Here is a 20,311-nt window from a genome sequence, read left to right as displayed (position 1 = left end):
ACGATGGGCAGCAGATGGGCAGGCGTGTGTGCTTGCTCACCTCCCTCCGGCTGAGTTCTAAGGAAGGAAGGAAGTCATTTTCCATTCTGTCCATGATGCGTACAATATCTTCAAACACCTTCCGGTACCTCCGTTCATCCACAACCTTCACCTGAAAGAAAACGAACCCTCTTTTCAGTCTTACATGCGCGTAGCTCATCTTCCTTTCAGACTACCTAACAGTTTAAGACCGGTCATTATAGCAACCATTTCGAATAAACTGTGGTGCAAACAACATCCTCAAACACTTTCTGAAATCTCGCTCCATCCACAACTTTTACCTGAGAAAAACAGACAGATCCTTATTTTAGTCCTATGTGCTCTCAACTTATATATCTCTAAGAGTCTAACCATCTTTAAAAAGGCCACTAAAACAAACATAAATTATGGGATCACACACTGTAAGGTAAAGGTGAGGTTAATTGGTTAACTTCTTGGAAAAGTTAAACCTCTGTGCTACGAAGCTTGGCAATAATAAATATTTGGGAAGAATATTTTCTTGCTCCATTGTTAAGTAATTTGGTGGTGGAGAAAATGTGATGATTGTGCTAAAACTTTTTTCCTGCACTATACAAACTGACAGTGTCAAAAACATACCTATCGCTATTTCTAACAATGATCATAAAGTGCTGAAACAGCAGAAAAAATGACTAAAGCATTTAACTCTATTAGCTGTTATGCACAATGCCAAGAATCATAATACCAATATAATATAATATCAATGCTCAGATTATATGATGATAAAAGTATGTTAGTAAATAGACCCTATGGCCATTTTAGAAAACGGCCGATACAAAATGTCCCAGATCAGAGTAAAAGCATGACGATAAACAAATCATCTTGCCTAATAGATCGAAAAAACTCCCATCTGACACAGCACTTTCGGCTTCCTGACACAGCTGTGCTTTTTTTTTTTTTTACTATTAAAACTTTATACAAATCGATGCCCAAAACAAACATAATTAACATAGCATTTTCACTTATTAAGGCCCCAGTTTCTTTTTAGAATGGAAAACTTCACAAATTCAATTTAAAAAAAAAGATTGATGTATGCAGTAGAGGCTGTAAAGAAAGTGTGGAAAATAAGAACATCAAAGCTGAGTCTCAAAGACTGTGGAGGTTTTTACGTATCTGAACCATAATGATTAGAGAACTTAGGAGTAAGCAATCACTAGCGTCACCAGGGTGCCTACTACAGTGTTATATTAAGAGGAATCTTATACTTTTTAAATTCTTTTTCAACATTTTGCAACTTAAAAAAATTTTTTTATTTATTTATTTTGGCCGTACCGCACAGCATGTGCGATCTTAGTTCCCCGCAGGGATCGAACCCGCGCCCCTGCATTGGAGGCGCGGCATCTTAACCACTGGAGCACCAGGTAAGTCCCTTTGCCACTTTTTATTTCAAAAAGTATTTTACATATGTCATCTTATTTTCACAACAACCTGTGAGGCTACCAAAGCAAGGATTATTCTTCTCACAGTTGAGAATATCAAGGTACAAAAAGATCAATTAAGTTGCTCACTGCCACAGTTAATAGCAGAGGTGACATCTGGACCTCTAGCGTAAGACCCTTTCCAAAATACTGGATATGTGACAGGACCAACTTGGGTATGTCTTTTTTTTTGGGGGGGGGGGCGCGTAGGTCTTAAAAACACAGATGCCCCAGCTCACTGATCGCAATCTCCAGGGGGCGGGGTCCATGCATTTTGAAGCTCTTTAGGCAATTCCGATGTCCACCAAAGTCTAAGAACCAATGCAACAGATCCCATTACCAAGTGCAGGGGTGGGAACCCCATCTCAGCTTAATCTCAGCCAGCCCACAGCAAGTCTTCTGAAATTAATTGGCCCCTTAGCACTTGGTCCCTTTGTTAACAGTCACTGATGTGAATGGTGGTAAGAAATACAATGTGGTTCTTAAAGCCTCTAATCATAGCATGCCCAAGAGTCCAAAGTATGGGGTGGTTACCCAATAAAATCAAAGCTCTTCTCAGTGGGTTATCATGATCATAACCCTTAATGCACAGTAAGGATAATGAAGGGGAAAATGTTACCACAGAATGTCACCACTTGATACATCCACTTTAGAAAAGGAAATTACCAATAAAATTAGGAATTAAGAAATATGTACAATGAGCTAGATCTTTATGTAATAACACGGATAGCTCTCCAAGATACACCACTGAATTAAAAAAAAAAAGTTGCAGACCAACACATATAGTATGAGACCATTTATGATATATACACACCAACACACAGAGCACCACCATATTGTGTATGGGTAAACAGAAAAGGTCTAGAACTGTGCTGTCCAATATTATAGCCAGTAGCCACATAAGGACATTCAAATTTAAATTACTTCAAATTAAATAAAATTGAAAGTTCAGTTCTCTCAGTCACACTTCAAGTGATCAATAGCTGCCTGCAGGTAATAGCTACTGGATGGGACAGGATAGATCTAGAACATTTCCATCATCACAGAAAATCTATTGGACAGTGCTGGTCTAGAAAGAAATAAATTCATAAGGGTAGTTGGCCTGGCTAGGGAGTGGGGTTTAGCGCAAAAGTGGGAGTAGGGGATAGACGAGGCATTGAAGACCTTCAGCCTTATCTGTGAATTTTGCTTACTTTTATTTTTATTTTAAAGAGAAAACCCATTTTAATTCCTGTGTGATTTAAAAAGTATTAAAAACTAGAAAGGTAGACCTTTATTAAAGATACACAAAAATACACAGAAAGCATGGAAAAATTGTAAATATCCTGCTAGGAGCTCTGAATTAATATGTATGGAGTATTACAAATATTCTGAGGTTCTGAAAAGAAATACAAACAGAAAAGCTAAGCATAGCTGATGAAACCAAAAAGGTTAGTGTCTGGGGGAAAGACATCCTTTTAAAAATGGATTAAGAGAACTCAAATGAAGAAAACAGGGCAGTCCACAAGCACAAGCTAGAAATTAGGTGGGTTAAAAGTAGTATCTGAAGGTATATCTAGTCAGTAAGTTCTCTGGAACTCTGCAGGCATTGTGGGGGTAGGAGAAAGAACACCTATAAGTTTGGGAATTAAACAGGCTTAAGATTTGAATCTCAGCTCTCCTTCTAATTGCATGCTCTTAAAGAAGTTTATTTAAACTCACTGGTTCTCCACTTGCTCATCTGTTAAGTGAGAAATATTTAACTCAAAGCATTGTTGTGAGGAGTAAATGAGATGGGTGTAAATTGCTAGTACAGTCTCTGGCACGTACTAGCTACTTTTTGAGGAACACATACTATTATTATTCATTATTATTTTAAAATTTCAAAATGGATAAAAGTCAAGTCATGATTGCCTCAATAAAATTTAGAATCTATTCTAAGATGAAGAACAGATTCTGTACATAAAGGAAATGCCCCAAAGTCATTCCCCTCTAAGACAGGAGCAGGATAAGACATATTGGTGAGAACCTATCTCAGAAGACAAAAAAATCAACATACACACAGAGGAAAGAAATCTACCCTACTGTGCTCTTCGCATGTCTTACCTCATTAATCCTCTTAAGTAGGTACCATTGTTATTCCCATTTTATAGAGGAGGAAACTGAGGCAGAGGGATGTTACATAAATTTTCCATTGTTACAGTTAGAAAGTGGTTGAGCTGGGAGGCAAATTTAAGCAGTCTAGCTATAACGTCCATTCTATCAAGCACTGCCCGATATAGATTCTGCCAGATTACATGACTGCAGGTCTGGAAAAACTACAAGAAATAATCTAAATGTACTAGCTGTAATAAATTAAGTCAACAGGATCCCAAGATATAACTTGCATACTAATAACACACAGCTAGAAAACAAAAACTTTACTCACAACAGAGACAAAAAATTAAACAACTGGCCATTAATCCAGCCCAGGATGCAATAGAGTTAAAGAGAAATTTAAAACCTGTGCTCCTGGACGGGAAGACTTCACTATCTTAGTTAGTAGAACTAACAATATGCCTCTTAACATTATATACAGATTATGTTGTATTCTGACCGGTCTGTGCCTTTGTTCCTGCTGTCCCCAGCCCTCTACCTGGAACCTCTCTCCCGGTGCTTCCACTCCTTACTATTTATCTGATGAGGACCTACTCATCCTTTAAAACCTAGCTTTGAACTCTTCTTTATGTATAATGACTTTAGGAGGTGAAGGGTGCTACCCAGCCATTATGCAGCATGAGAAACATCTGTGTCACTAAAAGGCCATATGGACAGCATTTAGGAGGGTCAAGGGCACTAACTTCTCAATGCTGCAAATGATTATTTGGTTATGAAAACATTTATGGCTCACTGAATTACTGATCCGTTCTGAGTCTAAATGATGCTCTAAGAATAGATACTTAACACACAAACGACTGCATGAACAAACAACTGTTTACCCCAATGTGGAAGAGAGCGCTAACAGGCTTGTGGTCACTGGTTTTCAGTTCCATGTGACTCCGGTAATGAAGCTGATTAACATTAATTCCTCTCCAGAGAATTCGGTCACACCAGGCTGGAACCCGACATTTCCCACTGCAAAAAAAGTAAGGAATTAGAATAACATACCACACAAGAACGGAATACCTACCACACTGGTTCAGACCTGAGTTAGGCCCTCTTGTTATCTGCTTCTCCTTCCCTAACGACTCCAACTATTATCTTCCCTACTATATTGCAAGCTCGGTGAAGGGACTGTGTCTGCTTGTTTGTCACTGCATTCTCAGCCCCTAGCACAGTATCTGATGTAAAGTAGGTGCTCAATGAATAGTCATCTAATGAATGAATAAACGGTGCTCCTAAGATTAGGATTATATCTTCAATAAGGTTGCCCCAGGGGAAAACAGAATAGCACCTTCTTAAAATACCCTCAGAAGGACAGGATTATATTCAGAACACTTCCTCTTCGTTTGCTCTATCAACTGCAATGATGCTTCACAACAGATAGACAACTAATAAAATCTAAAAATCCAATCCTATATTCCTAGACTGGGCTTAATCACTGGAGATGGGTAATAGTAGAGATTTCTTTAAACCTGGACTTTTATGGATAAGTCGAGCTTCTTCTAATAAAGATGAACTAACACCTAAGCATGCAAGTCTGAACAAATAACAGCCCATAAGAATACCAAGGGGAGGGAAAAAGCCTATTCATCATTCTATTAAAATAAGCAACACCTGTACACCTGATCCAGACAGTGACATAAATAAAGTTCTTATCAGTAGCTCTTCAGTTGACTCTCAAGTCAGGTGAGTGGAATAAACAAGGCAATGTGCACAAGATGTGTGAGAGTCACTCTCCACTTGCTGAGCAGCTCCCTCGGAGGACGGAGGACGGAGGACGCAGAGACAGGCTCCTCCCCACCCCGCCCTGGCGCTCTCGGAGTCTAAAGAAGCTGACTATACCCAGGCATTCTTTTTTCTTTCAAACTTCTGGGCTCAGCCAGGTAGGAAACCATAGGAAACGAAGAAATAGTAGGTAGAAGACAAACAGTCACCAGGCACATACTGACAGGGGCACTTTACTAGGGGTGATCGGGAAATCAACGGGCCCCCTAGACAGTGATTCTCAGCTTTCTCCAGCAGTCGTGGAGGTCGGGCCCAGGCACTGGTATTTTTAAAAGTCCGGCAACAGAGTCTAATGTGAACTCAGGATCGAGAACCACCGTGCTGGAAGAACCTTTCACGGCTCTTTGTTTTCACCTCTGGTATCCTGAGTTAAAGAGTTGAAAAAGAGTTTGGGAAAAGAGCCAGAACAGGGCAACAGGTAAGGAAATAGGGGTAAGATCAGAAGGGCAAAAATCTAATAAGCAAGTCTGCTGAGGTGAGAGAAATAAGGCATCGCAGGCAGCTCGTAAAACTTCGACAGCCTGACAGAGCAGTTCACACTCTCCTAAGGTGAGCTCACCTGTGAGCACACACAAATTGAAACCTCTTCTGTAATAGCACTGAGCCATTAGGTTTCTCTGTTTCTGGCAAGAACTAAAAATTTCCCAGCCCTTCATCAATTCAGAGAGACAGAAATAAGATCAGGGCTTAACCTATTCCATGAGGAGGTTCTTGTTATTTTACCTGGAATCCCATCGGTCTGTTTTAGAATCATACTTATACGTGGGGATAAACTTGATTTCCCCTTCCATGAAGTCAGCAAAAGCTTTTTTCTGTGTGCGCTGAATATTTAGCTAGAGGTAGAAAAACGTATCACATAAGCAGGGTAACACCATCTTAACAGAAGTGATAATCGGGTTGATCAGCCATTTCTAAGTATCTAAGTTCCGTATCTTTTGCAACTGTCGGAGCACATACATAAAATTTCTGTGCCTTATGAATTAAATTTTGACATTCCAACAGCATCTAAGCTCACCCACAGACAGGATGCTCATATGAGCATGCCACTAATTTTTTATTGCTAATGGTGGTCAGGGTAAAATGGAAAAATGAAACCTGAATAATCATAAGTTCCCTGATGTTAGCCCAGGTTTTTTTTAAATTTATTGAAGTATAGTTGATTTACAATGTTGTGTTAATTTCTGCTGTATAGCAAAGTGACTCAATTATACATATATATATTCTTTTCCTTATTCTTTTCCATTATGGCTTATCACAGGATATTGAATATAGTTCTCTGTGCTATACAGTAGGGCCTGGTTGTTTATCCATCCTATACATAACAGTTTGAGCACAGTTTTAATTTTTTAAAAAAGCGCACAAATTTTGATTGGATAATTCCAAAAGCCAAATTCAGTGAATAGTTATATTGGGTCGGCCAGAAAGTTCATTCAGGTTTTTCTGTAACAACTTGCGGAAAAACCGAACGAACTTTTCGGCCAAGCCAATAGATCGTTTTGAAAGTTACCCTCACTCAAATATTTTACCAGAATTACATAAGATTCAGAACTTATTCCAACTGTACCCCCTTTGGAGGCAGGACAGAGGAAGAAATGCAAAGTTAGCCAGCCAACCTCAATGTGAAGGTAGACACAGCCAAGAAAGGCTCACTGTAAAAACCATTCTGCTGCAAAACACCGGAATTTTGACTATGTCTGAAGGTCAAAAGTCTCACGTTAGGATTTAAAGACATTCAAATCAAGTTGAAACATTTTCTTCCCTCAGTAAGAAGCATTCACTTTTAGCAGCCAGTATCCATATGCTAAAGTAAAAATTCAAGTCCTGTGCCAGGTTCCAAGGCAAATTTACAGAAAACTAGGTTCCTCAATATCATTTTATATAAATGTTACCATATCAATGCTTCTCACACAGGTTTTAACATCTATAAACTAGCAAGCCCCAACTTCTCAATCAGTTCCCATTAGACCACAGTCTGTGCTATTTGTCCCAGACAAACTTCTCTTTTGTGCCTCCCAATCCCCTCACAGGGCCTCCCTCTTTTACCTCCAAGCTGTTGCTGAGCCTGCCAAGTAATCATAGAGCAGCTTTCCCTGTTCCATCTGCCAAACCACATCAACATAGCTGAAGGCCCACTTCCTCCAGGAAGTGTTCTCCAATTAACCCCACCCATTCTCCAACTCATTTATACAAATCTCTGAAATCCCTTCTTGATAAAGACTTAATGAATAAATGTTATATTGACTTTTTATCACTAACGTTATCTCCTCTCCTCCCATGCAAGCACTTAATAAAAGCACTACAAACCTTGTGTGTATTCACTGCATCACTAGTCACAATGTTTTCCCCAGACAATGAGACCTTTCCATCTACTTCTAGAGTAAGACACAACTCCCATGGGTCTAACTCATAAACCTAACAATTTCATCTGCTGTCTAGGAAAGTACCTATAAAATAAAATTTTATTACCTGGTCCAATTTCAAGAGTCTCTGAAGGTCATTCTTATTAATAAGACTCTTCACTTCATTGGCATCAGGCATGCAAAGTCTGTAGTTCAAATCTCCCAACCAGATGACAACACTGAGGATAAAGAAATACATGAACAGAAATAGCGGTAATTAGCATAAAAATCAATCAGAGGAGAATGGAGAGAAGGAAAATGGGGAGATTATTGATAAGCATTCATTTATCACTATCTGACTAGGGGTTTAAGCTATAACTATCCTTTGGGGGCGAGTACTATCAACACCTGAGAGGGCTGAGGGATTACAAAATAGGTGGGAGGACGGGCACTGCACACATGAGGAACAAAGACAGGGAAATACGGTGTATGTGTGGGACTCAGAAACCAAGGAGTTAACTCCCTGAGAGGAGCATGTAGTTTATTTGCTGGACTAGCTTCAAAATTTCACCTGGCTACTTGCCAGGTCTCTAGGGGAAGAGAGTCTGAACGTTTTCTGCCTCTCTGAGCCCTGATGTTCTGCAGGCTCTCCACTAGGGTCTGCATGGTCTGAATGACAGCTCTCTTCGGCAGGGCCCACTAGCAAACGTAGGTCCAGGACTTTCTGCTGTAGCCAGTCTGTCTACCCCTGCCCCAGAACCGCAGCCCAAGTCCCAGGCAGGAAGGAGAATGGCAGGCCACGGCAGCCTCAGGCTCCCAATCACAGCAACAGACCCCCAGGTGTGCTGAGAGCCGCCCAGGGGAGACCCTGAAATTCCCACACCAAAATGGGTTCTCTTGTGAGCTATCTCAAGTTCCAAATGGGTCTCTTTGCCAATCTTTAAGGTCCCAGGTAAATAAATTTATGCAATTTCGGGGCAATTTTATGATTACTGATGTCAAGGCCTTGTTTTACCACTGTGAAACAGAATTCTATATGATCTTAATTGTTGAGACAATATGGAAAGAGGCCAACATCACTACCTTTCCCTACTCTTTCCTCAATTACCCCACTCTCTACTGATCCTAATACCCCCAAATTATCTTTTGTTTTCCTACTAATTCACATCTCAAACCACTATTCCAAATCTCATCACCCTCTCAGAATTTCAATTACTAGTATTAATTTCCTTACAACTAACCATTTTCTACTAACAATCCATTCCTCAACTGATTTTTGTTTCTATCCTTATTAAGTCCCATTCTTCACTAACCTTCCACATTATCCATTGGTGTCTTTAAATCTCCACAGCCCCTTTTCTTAATGATTCACAGCCAGTAAAAAGAATAATGTAGATCTATATTTACTGGCTTGGAAAGAGATTCACAATAAATAGGATAATACAATCCTATATAATGAGTATGTGTGTGTTTGTATGTGCATAGAGAAAAAGTCTATAACAGCACTATTCAGAAGAGATAGGGACTTCCCTGGTGGCGCAGTGGTTAAGAATCTGCCTGCCAATGGAGGGGACTCGGGTTTGATCCCTGTCTGGGAAGATCCCACATGCCGCGGAGCAACTAAGCCTGTGCGCCACAACTGCTGAGCCTGCAAGCCACAACTACTGAGCCCACGTGCCACAACTACTGAAGCCTGTGTGCCTAAAGCCCGTGCTCTGCAACAAGAGAAGCCACCGCGATGAGAAGCCCGTGCACCACAATGAAGAGTAGCCCCTGCTCGCTGCAACTAGAGAAAGCCTGCATGCAGCAATGAAGACCCAACACAGCCAAAAATAAAACTAAATTAAATAATTAATTAAAAAAAACAAACAGAAGACATAGGACGCACATCACAAATGTAATTTTCAATTGTCTAGTAGCTGAATGTAAAAAGTAAAAGAAACAAGTGAAAATAACTTTAACAACAAATTCCAGGGCTTCCCTGGTGGCGCAGTGGTTGGGAATCCACCTGCCAATGAAGGGGACACGGGTTCAAGCCCTGGTCCAGGAAGATCCCACATGCTGCAGAGCAACTAAGCCCGTGTGGCACAACTACTGAGCCTGTGCTCTAGAGCCTGTGAGCCACAACTACTGAGCCCGTGTGCCACAACTACTGAGGCTCGTGCGCCTAGAGCTCGTGCTCCGCAACAAGAGAAGCCACCACAATGAGAAGCCCATGCGCCACAACGAAGAGTAGCCCCCGCTGGCCGCAACTAGAGAAAGCCCGTGCGCAGCAGCGAAGACCCAACTCAGCCAAAAATTTTAAAAAGAAAACCCCGATGCCTTCTTTAGAAAAAAAACAAATTCCATTTAACTCAATATATGCAAACTTTTGTCATTTCAACATGTAATCAACACTTAAAAAGTTGAGATATTTTACATTTTTTCCCTCCTAAATTCAGTGTATATGCTCACAGCACATCTCAATTTGGACTAGCTACTTTCAAGTGCCCAACAGCCACCTATGGCTACTGGCTGTCATAAAGGACAGCACAGATCTGGAAGGATACACACTGAATTGTCCACAGTGTTTTTCTTCGGAAGGAGGGACTGGCTGGGGAGAGCAGAGGTAAGAAATGAGGGATTTTTTACTTTTACCTTTTATTACATTCACAATGAGCATTTCTATTTTATAATAAAAAATAATAAAAACTGATGTCAATTGACAGACCCCCTCTACCATTACCCTAGATGCCCACTAACAGAACTAACCTTTCCTCTGATAGCAAATCTAACTCCTCTGACTCAATGCATCTGCTATTCCTCAAACCCGCCCCCTTCTTTGTGACCCCAATCCCTAAACAATAATGTCTTCACTCTTCACATATCTATAGCTTCTCACCACGTTTAGTCTCTTCTCACCTCCACTACTCAAAGGCTAAGGAAGACTGAACCACTCACTCATGTTTCATGATGTTCAGCTGCGGGAGGGTCTGATTTGGAACCACAAAACTCATTCGTGCGCAGATGTCCTTATAATCTTGATTCCTTCTCTCAAAGTCCTCCACGTGGGCAGCCAAGTGGGAATTGACAACGCAAAAGGTAGTGTTGTGAAATACAAATCTCACAGCTACCCCACCTTTGTTTCCCTGTTAGCAAGAGTTATTATTCACAGTTAGTACAAAGACGCAGCTAGCACCTGAACTTCACATGGACATAAATCATGATTGAGCTCATTTCCAAAGTAACTCACCATCTTCCCCATGATTCCAGTCCCAACTGTTTCTGTAGCAACATCACGGATATATCGCCACTGATCCTTTCTGGCAAATATCAGGAGCATCATCCCAACAAGGCGGACCAGTTGGACCTATGAGTTGCAGGGAATTAGAAGAGGTTCATGTTAATACCACTCTTTGCCACATATCGAATTCCCACAGCTAATTTTCCACCAAGAAGATATAACCATGCCCTAATCTGAATCCAAATCCTCTAATTTCCCAGTGGACCGCATAAAGAGAAAACAAAATTTCTCTGGGAAAGCTCTAATCTGGCTCTGACCAGTAGGAGTTAAAAGTCTGTGGAGACAACGAGTACACTCAGCTCTAGATTCATTATTTTAATCACTTTTTAGCCTACCATGAGTAGGCAGCATTAAAAATTCGAATAATAATGACAAAGCCTCTATCCCGGCTTGTTCCCTTTGCCTCTTCTTCCTAGTTCCTGATTTACAATTTCCTAAGAAATTAAAATGTATAAAATAACAATCCTTTTTACTTTTAAGTCTGTGAACTAGAAATATGTCTGAAATGTGTATTAGTCTATATGAGAGGAATAACATCTTCAGGAGTCTCATCACCTACATCAGCTGTTAGAAGATGCAGATGAAAATTACTTAGACAAATGACTCCTTTTAAAGGGCTTGGTATGGTAGCCCCATAATTAAAGTAACTCTTCTGGTAGCCTCTACCATGTGCCTTCTAGAGACCAACAAATTGGGCCACCTTGCTAAAGTCAACTCTATTCTTGACTTACAACCAAGTTTCGAGCTCATTTAAATTCCACAACACTCCTGTTCTTGCTCCAATTCCAAAGCTTACCCTATGCACCCACACGCTTCAAACTGCTTTTCTGTAAAGCATCCAGTTCTGACCATGTCAGCGAACAATTTCAACCTTAAACTCTCATTGCAAAAATCACTTACCTTATGTGTCATCATTTGAGTTAATTATTGCTATGAGAACAATAAAATTCTTCTTTTCTCCTAAAAACTACCTAAGCAATGAAACTATAAGATCGGGAAACTTAGGGAATTTTTTTTTCTAGGAAATAGGAATAAAAAGGATTAGTCTGCCCTATTCCAGTATTACACATGGGGAAGAATTCAATTAAACCACTCTTTTGGAACAAGCTATAGATAACAGAGTAACTTCTAGTGAGTTCTATTTAGTTGTATACTAAAAAAGATAATTAAATGCGGCTTACTTTCTTATACTTGGCTTTGGAATGCAAAGCCCTCTCCACAGCCAAGGACCACTCTTGTTCCTTCACAGATTCAAAGTAGAAAAAGGCTTCTGTGCTCAAGTCCAGCTCTTGGAATCTGAGAAAACAAGAGGATGTGAAATCTACACACATCCCATAATTATCTCTGACTACCTCCTGTCCCATTTTCTGAGACATTCGATGAAAAAATGGGGAAGAGATAAATCGTAGAGAACTGCTCTATTGACTCAGGTGCTCAGTAAGGACAAGTAGTTTTCTTTTCAAAAGACTCCCGGCCACAAGTATATGCACAGGCTATGCAAAACACAAACAAAAAAACCTCCATAAGGGCTAACAGTAGAGCTTTGCTTATATATCCTAGAAATAGTCACTGTTAGAATTAACCTCCAATCTCAGTTTCTATGAAGTATATAGTTTTCTATGGGTTTTGAGAGGATTAGATGCTTCCTTACACAAATTTAGGTATCTGTTCCTTTATGATCTCACAAATTTGACCCACAAGTTAACTCTCACATATAGTCTACAGTAGGTTTTTACAAATGGTGGGGGAAAAAAAAGTAAAATGTCACATAAACTAACACCAAACATACAGCCAAAATGAAATTCCAGACGTGTATTTTACCCAATGCAGTAGATATCAGGAGGATTCGGATCACAGTTCAGCCAAGGTTCTAACCCACTATCTGGAGACTGGCCATTCACGTTCCATGTTCCAACAAAGAATCTAATACATGATACCAAAAAATAACTTAAAAACAAAGGTCAAGTGTGAATGTTCACAATAAGCAACATAATTTCTCAAACTGTTTTGCCACACACACACACACAACCCTCCTGCATGTAGAAGACAAAGGCAGTGGGCTTATTCTCTCCAAATTTTACATCAGGTAAACCTACAGAAAGGAACCAAGTCTCTATTTAAAAAACACAAATTTAATTGCTCTACCACATTTCCTTTCTATTACATTCCATCCAAACTCATATTTGAAGGGAGAGCTTGTGGATGGGAAAGAGGTATCTTCATGCTATAAGGATGTCTAATATGGATAACTATTCCATAAGGAGTTGTAGTTAAATCCAAAAACTCACTTCCCGAAGGATTACAAGGACATCTGTGTAGGAAATTCTGTTGAGACAGATATAGTATTAAGGGGGAAAGCAGAAGGGAAAACTCATGACTGTCTTAACTGTTTACATACAAATATAAGCGTCACGGGAAATCTGAAGATCTGGAGGTTTCAGCATAGGGATATAGTCATGACTGAATTAGAATAAATGAGGCATAATGGGATAGCAGATGGGACTGGAATCTTGGACTAAAAGGGTACATGCTGTTCGAAAATAACAAAGAAAAGTGTTGCTGCTTTGAACATCGGGATACAAGACACACACCACACATAGTGAGTCCAGAAAAGAGGATATCACCAAGAGGAAATGAAAAATATAATAGAGGAAAGAATCCAAGATAGACCTCCCAATCAAGATGATTGGGTGAAACTTCCTTCAGTTAACTTCCCAAAGGAGGTAAATTAAAGTCTAGTGGTAATGGCGGACTTAATTTTCCAATATTGGCAAGAAGAAATTCAGCAGGTCAGATAAACACACTTGCTTATGGAATGTACTAGGAGACAATTCTCTAGTACTTGTGAACTTGACTTGGTTCTCTAAGAGTGGATAGAAAGATTAGTAGATGTGGTATCATTAGTAATTAGAAAATCCAAGGGAAATTGTAGCATTTGCATTATTTTGGATATGTATGTTATTGACCAGCATAAAGACAGGGGCTTGAATCAGCTCACCATTCTTTTCTTTGTGCTTTTATTCTGAATTAAGCTAATTAAACTAATACCTTAAATACCAACAGACCATTTTTCCCTATACCTACTAACGTTTAGCCTCAGTAAGAAGAAGAGAGACTAACCTGAAAGTCTGAATGTTGACATATTCTTTCTCTCGCTTTGCCAGGATGTGTTTGATGAGACCCTCCCGCTGCCCAGACTGGGTGTTTGGTACAAAGAGCTTCCGCATGGTATTGGTCACTTTGGGCTGTTCCTTGTTAGAAGCTTCTTTTTCACGTGGAAGCCTAGCAAATAAATGAGGAATCCAAAAGTGAAATTGCCTTAAACAATTCCCATGTGTGTCTCACACATGGGAAATCTGTTTCAACACAGGACTTACATTCTATTCACTGAAGACGGTGGGGGTGGCGGTTCCCGATGAACCCCTGTAGGCTGATTCTGCAAATTTATTTTCTTGTCCAAATTCAAAGATGAAAAATTATCCTCAAATCCAAGAAGCCCTGAAGGACACAGAACCCAGAGTGGAAGGGGGGAAAAGGTAACATCCAACTTATCCAGGATTGATAGGACTTTGCTTTGATCAGCGGTTTTGGTTTGATCACTATTTGCTCAGTGGCATTACCAAACAGAAAGGTATAAGAGTAGTGATAACGTAGATTGGGGGAAGAAGCACATCTGTCCCTGAAGCACTGACATATTAACTAGAATGACAGTAAGTTACGTTAACTTAGAACATGAATAATAAGAGCTAGTATTTATAGAAGACTTTTAGCACAATGCCTGGTTGATAGTAAGAAATTATATCATTATCTCACTTAATTGTCACAAAGACCTCATGAGGTAGGTGCTATTAAAAATCTTCCTATGTTACAGAAAAAGAAACAGAAGCTCAGAGTTGTCAAAGTAATTTGACCAAGATCATATAACTAGTAAGTCAGAGAACTGGGATTCAAACCCAGGTAGTCTGGCCCCAGAGCCTGCACTTTTTACCCCTCTGCTAAGCTGGCACTGAAAGAGCTAATGTGCCACAGAAAGGATCAGGAGTGAACATGAGTCAGTGGGTACGGACTTGATAAAACCACTCCATAGGAGAAGGTATCTGACACTGACATTAATCCACATTATCTTATCTGCCCAGATAAAATCTATTGACTCTGCAATAATCATAGCAACCAGGGAAAAAAAAGAATCTTTTCAGTACCTGAAAAAACAGAAGAGTTGTCCTTAGTGTCTAATTTCTGGTACCAGCTGGATGAGTCCTTTTGCTCTGTAACAAGAAGTTGTGACTGCGCTGCAGAGATAAGGGTCATAGTCAGAATGGAATGACTATTCCATTGAATGGAATATACCATAACCAAAGGCCATTCACTCAGCACTCAAGTGCAGGGGCCAGCGCCATTCTTGAATACAAAGGAAGAGACTAAGAAAATGAGGGCAGCTCTGGGATCATCTGGGACCAGAGGAGGATTACAGTCTGCAGTAAGCTGTCCAAGGAATGAAACTGAAGATTCTGGAAATTGACTCAGTGTCCTTAAAGCTGAATAGACTTATTCCCTAACCTATCCCTGGGGCCATTCCTGAAGAAAAAAAAAATCGCCTATCAAGGCTCTAGGGGTGAGGTACTTTGCTAATGGCCACTTGCCTCTGTACAGCATGTCCCATGCAAATAGTAGAAAGAAAACTGCTGAGGCTTGAGTTACCTTCCTGAGCAGCAAGGACCTCTGAGAGGAACTTCAGACAGTGTTCCTCATCAGGGATTTCAAAGCGGCGCTCTCTGGTCCAGTCCCCCTGAATCCGAATTTTGCAGCCACCTAAAAAGAATGGAAATCCATGTACATATAGCTATGGAAAATAATGTTTTCTTGGGATAGTTTCAACTTACCAATTTAACAGGAGAAGGTCCAGATTGCAAATATTCCAGACCTCTAACGTGTGAAGCATGCCTATAAGATCAAGGGATTCGGTGTGGTGGTGGTGCTGGGGGTGATGCACAGAGGAAAATCTAATGAAGGCTGATAAACTGTGTAAATGAGCAGCCCAATATAGTCATATGATACATACTGAAATCACAGTTTCCTACATTCTGATATATCGCTCAAATGTCACTGTAGGAACCTCCAAAATCTAGCAGAAGATCAATTCCTCAACCACCCTCCTCCCATCTCCTAGCTGGAAATTCCTACCATTTCAAATCCAAATCATATAGTAAGAGTCTCTGAAGTGTGAAGGGAAAAAAGGAAATATGATGGTTTGTTCCTAGGTACAGATTGTACCCTGGCAATTGAATTTATAAGCTAATTAAAAAAGAAAAGCATAATGGGATTGGTTTGAATTATTCTGAAAAGAAGCATCTATACCTCATTTACCTCAAGTGAAAAATGTATGTCTTGAATAAACTCACAAAAACAATATAATGACCCATGTCCAGGAGTGGTCTGGTTCAAGTACAGTCAATTGGAAACCAGTATAATTAGAAGCAAAGTTATCTGGGACTTTAGTTTCTTATGTATATAACATACTGTCTCCCCTTTTCTAATGCCCTCTATTTACCATCAACTGTCTGGATATGGTGACCCAGGAAACCCATGTCCTTGTTTACATTCTTATTTTAACTGATTTATTACATTTATTGCTTTCTCATGGCCCTGGAAACTATAAGCTCCTTAAGGGCAAGAGGAGCTTGTATGCAGGCTGCACATACCGGTTATCCAACACAACACTCTCAATGGTCTCCCGGGGTTGTTTGGGACAGAGGGGCTTCTCAGGACTCAAGACTTCCAAAGCTAAGACAGGGAAAGTCCCAGGCAAACTGGGCTCATCGGTCACTTTATTGATAACAATGACATCAGACTTCACTGACAGAAGAAGGCATTTAATGACTACCAAACTGGACTCTTTCACACTTGTAAATAACAAAGAGATGAGAAAATAAAATGAAAATCGTAGTTTCTTATGGTAGAAATCCACTTCTGAACCTTTGACTCTCTCTTTCTTTGCATTTCTTTAAGTTTCTGTATTCACAGATTTAGTGATCAGAAGACAAGAGATAAACATAGAGGAAAAAAATGAAAAAGAAGGCACCCAAGAGGACCAGCAATAAGAAAATTAATGAGGGTGCCACTGTAAGGTGGAGAAAAAAAGAGGGGGCATGAATAAGGACTGTCAATTAGAGCAGCCGTGAAGATACGATGGGAAAACCTCCTTCAGGGCACAAGTAGTCCTCTCTTTCTCAGATAATTTATGTTAAAAGTAGAAAAAAAATTTAAAAAGAGCAGTTTCTACCTGATACAGACTTAGGACAAGAACACATATTCTCTCTGTCCCACAGTCCTTGAAAGATATATTTTAGCAAATATAAAAAATAAACTGACCCATTTAACGGACAGAAGATTCCAGAAATTGCTTACAAAATAACACTAGATGCTCTCTCACCATGTTGCATGGGAAAGAGGACAAATTACCCCCACCACCCAACCTTCTACTCTCCTCCCTTCCAGCCCCTATGGCCTCTTTGTGATCAGCAAACACTCCTCTATCTTCAACTTCTCCTCTGAATACTCCCTGCATCTCTCAGTAGTTCTCAACTAAGCGTGCATTAGAATTACCAGAGGCGCTTTTAGGAAATACTGACACTTGGGGCCCCATCCCAGGCCAAGAAAACAGAATCTCTGGGGGTGAAGCCCAGGCACTGGGAGTTTCTAAAACACTCCTCCAGGTGATCTAGCGCATCCAGACTGAAAATCAGAGTCACCTGCAAACTGGCTGGCCCCTGAGACTAGCTCCCCCTGCGGCCCTCTGAACTAGAGGCTATTTATAGTCTTTCACACCCTATGTAATTTAAGACTGATGTCCTTATTTGTCCTAATGCCATCTCCAGACCATTCCCTCTCCTCCTCCCTCATGAAAAATACCTTCTCCTTTGAGGCTCACCCACTGGGCTATGCCAGCTTCTTCCCTTCCCTCCTCCATGAAATCATGTACCAACTTCCCAGAAACTTCCAAACCCAGGCCTGATTAAGACTTCCTCTCCACTCACACCCCTGCTTTAATTTTGCGTCCCTGCAAAATTAGCACAGAAAGCTCAGTCAACACCTTCAACTTCCTCATCCAACGACCTTGCCCCTCCACCTCAGCCACCTACTCCCTCAGTCCCTACTGGGACTGCCTCAGTTATACCCTGAACCTTTCATCACAGAAACACCATCACCTCATAAATCTCTAATTCAGATATCCCACTCTGAACTGTTACTCCTTCCAGCTTACCTGCTCTTATGGGAACCTCCAGCGCACTGATCCCTCCACTTTCTCAGTATCCATTCACTTCCTCCTGCTTTCACTTCCCTTTTTATCAAACAGATGCTATCATTTCACTCTGTTGCAAAAACCCAGAACTGCCTTACCACTCTGTTCTGGCTAACACCTACATGGCTAACTCCCAACCCTCAGAAATCCAACTAACTGGCTTCTCTGTACTTATGTCTTGAGGGAGTAAAACCACACACACACACACACACACACACACACACCCATTATAAATTGACTGCTAAGCTCAACGGGGCCCTATATGATAGGAAGCAATCTAAGTTTCCACAGTCAACTTGTCTCCCACTACTATTTGGAACCGCTATTCACACCTTCTCATTTATCCTCAATCTTTGGATCCCCCTCTTCTCAAGCTCTCTTCTTCATACTTTATGAGCTTTACCTCATACTTCAGAGGAAACAGAAGCCATCACATGGAAACCTACCTGTATCTGTACTCATCTTCTCCTTTCTCTTCTGATGCAAGGAAGAAGAGTCCTCCTATCAAAGGCCATCTTCTTTCTGAATTGCAACCCCTCAGGTTCTCTCAGGAATCTCACAATGATTCTCTAGACACCTCCCCCAAGTATCTTTAACCTCTTCCTCACACAGGCTCCTTCTCATCAGCATTAAAATAAATCATGTTCTAAATCCTCCTCATTTAAAAAACAAAAAACCTTCCTGGACCCCATATCTCCCTCCAACTCCGGTCCACCTCTACATTCCCCCTTTGCAGTCAAGCTTTAAAAGACACACAGTTGCTACTTGCTCACCTCCCATTTCTCGCTTTAATCCACTCCAATATGACTTTGGCTCCTACCACCCCTCTGAAATTGCTTTGTTAAGGTCACCAATAATCTTCATATTACTAAATCCAATGGATACTCTTCAGTCATCTTATCAGACCTAGCAGCAGAAATCAACACTTGACCCCTCCTTGAAATAGTCTCTTCCAAAGGCTTCTATGACACCATGCTCATCTATTTTATCTCTCTCTTTGGTCACTAATTTTTAGTGCCCTTTGAAGCATCTCCTCCTCTATGTGAACTTTAAAAAGTAGAGTGAGTTCAATCTTAAACCTTTTTCTCACTGTGTATCAGCACTGTCCAATAGGACTTTCTGTGATGATGGACATGTTCTTTAACTGCACTGTCCAATATGGTAACCAGTGACCTCATGTGGCTAAGGAGTATGTGAAATGTGATTAGTGCTGAGGAACTGAGAAACCGATTTTCTAATTTCGTTCTAATTAATTTAAATAGGCACATACGACTAGTGGCTATGGTATCTGAGAGCACAGCTCTATATACAGTCATATCATCTCTCATGGTTTCAAATACCCTCTATGTGCTAGAGACCCAGACTTTACTTCTGAGCTTCAGATGCATACATTCAACTGCCAATTTATCACCTACACTCAGATGTCTCAAAGAAATCTCAAAGTAAACATAGCTAAAACTGAATTCATGACCCCTACCCCAGGAAAACTCATTCCTCCTGCAATGTTCTTATTTCTGCAAATGGTATCACCATCCACATTCATGCCAGAAATCTGGGATTCATCCTTGACACTTCAGCTCACCCCCTACACCCACACCAACCTCTGTTGATTTAACCTCCAAAAACATTTATCAAATCTGTCCACTTCTCTCCATTCTTACTGCCACCACACTCTCTAGCTTAAACTACTGAAGGAGCCTCCTAACTGGCACCCCAACATAGGCATAAAATCCTTCATATTCTTTCAATTTTTAAAAATCTGAAAATCCAGATTCCTTATCATGGCTTACAAGACCCTACTGGATCTGGTCCTAGCCTGTCCTACCTTGGTGTCTGAGCCTTATTTCAGGCATCCTGGCCTTCTTTCATTTCAAAGAAAGTGTCAAGCTACTTCCAATTTGGGGCCTTTACACATGCGGTTCCTTTTACCTGGAATACTCTTCCCCATTTTCACCTGTCTCTTACTTATCCCCTCTGGTCTCAATTTAAATATCACTTCTTCAAAGAA

At 40.5% G+C, this 20,311-nt stretch overlaps 1 protein-coding gene across 4 annotated transcripts in view; it reads right to left on the bottom strand.

Annotated features, from left to right (window-relative positions):
* The window catches only part of OCRL (OCRL inositol polyphosphate-5-phosphatase), a 55,371-nt gene that overhangs the window by 17,487 nt on the left and 17,573 nt on the right, over positions 1–20,311 (bottom strand). For 3 of the 4 annotated variants that reach the window (XM_068533060.1, XM_068533062.1, XM_068533061.1), the window contains exons 5-16: positions 15,702–15,812; positions 15,203–15,292; positions 14,381–14,501; positions 14,124–14,285; positions 12,825–12,926; positions 12,185–12,299; positions 10,953–11,069; positions 10,661–10,848; positions 7,848–7,959; positions 6,105–6,214; positions 4,433–4,568; positions 41–151 (exon numbers count right to left, since the gene is read on the bottom strand). In XM_068533060.1, coding sequence (XP_068389161.1) covers positions 41–151; positions 4,433–4,568; positions 6,105–6,214; positions 7,848–7,959; positions 10,661–10,848; positions 10,953–11,069; positions 12,185–12,299; positions 12,825–12,926; positions 14,124–14,285; positions 14,381–14,501; positions 15,203–15,292; positions 15,702–15,812 — 1,475 coding nt within the window. The remainder of the gene's footprint in view (positions 1–40; positions 152–4,432; positions 4,569–6,104; positions 6,215–7,847; positions 7,960–10,660; positions 10,849–10,952; positions 11,070–12,184; positions 12,300–12,824; positions 12,927–14,123; positions 14,286–14,380; positions 14,502–15,202; positions 15,293–15,701; positions 15,813–20,311) is intronic. The other variant, XM_068533063.1, reaches the window with a different exon arrangement.

The sequence above is a fragment of the Eschrichtius robustus genome, chromosome X (genome assembly GCF_028021215.1).
Source record: "Eschrichtius robustus isolate mEscRob2 chromosome X, mEscRob2.pri, whole genome shotgun sequence".
Lineage (NCBI taxonomy): Eukaryota > Metazoa > Chordata > Mammalia > Artiodactyla > Eschrichtiidae > Eschrichtius > Eschrichtius robustus.
Note: the sequence above shows the minus strand (reverse complement) of the source record. Positions and strands in the feature narration are given on the sequence as shown.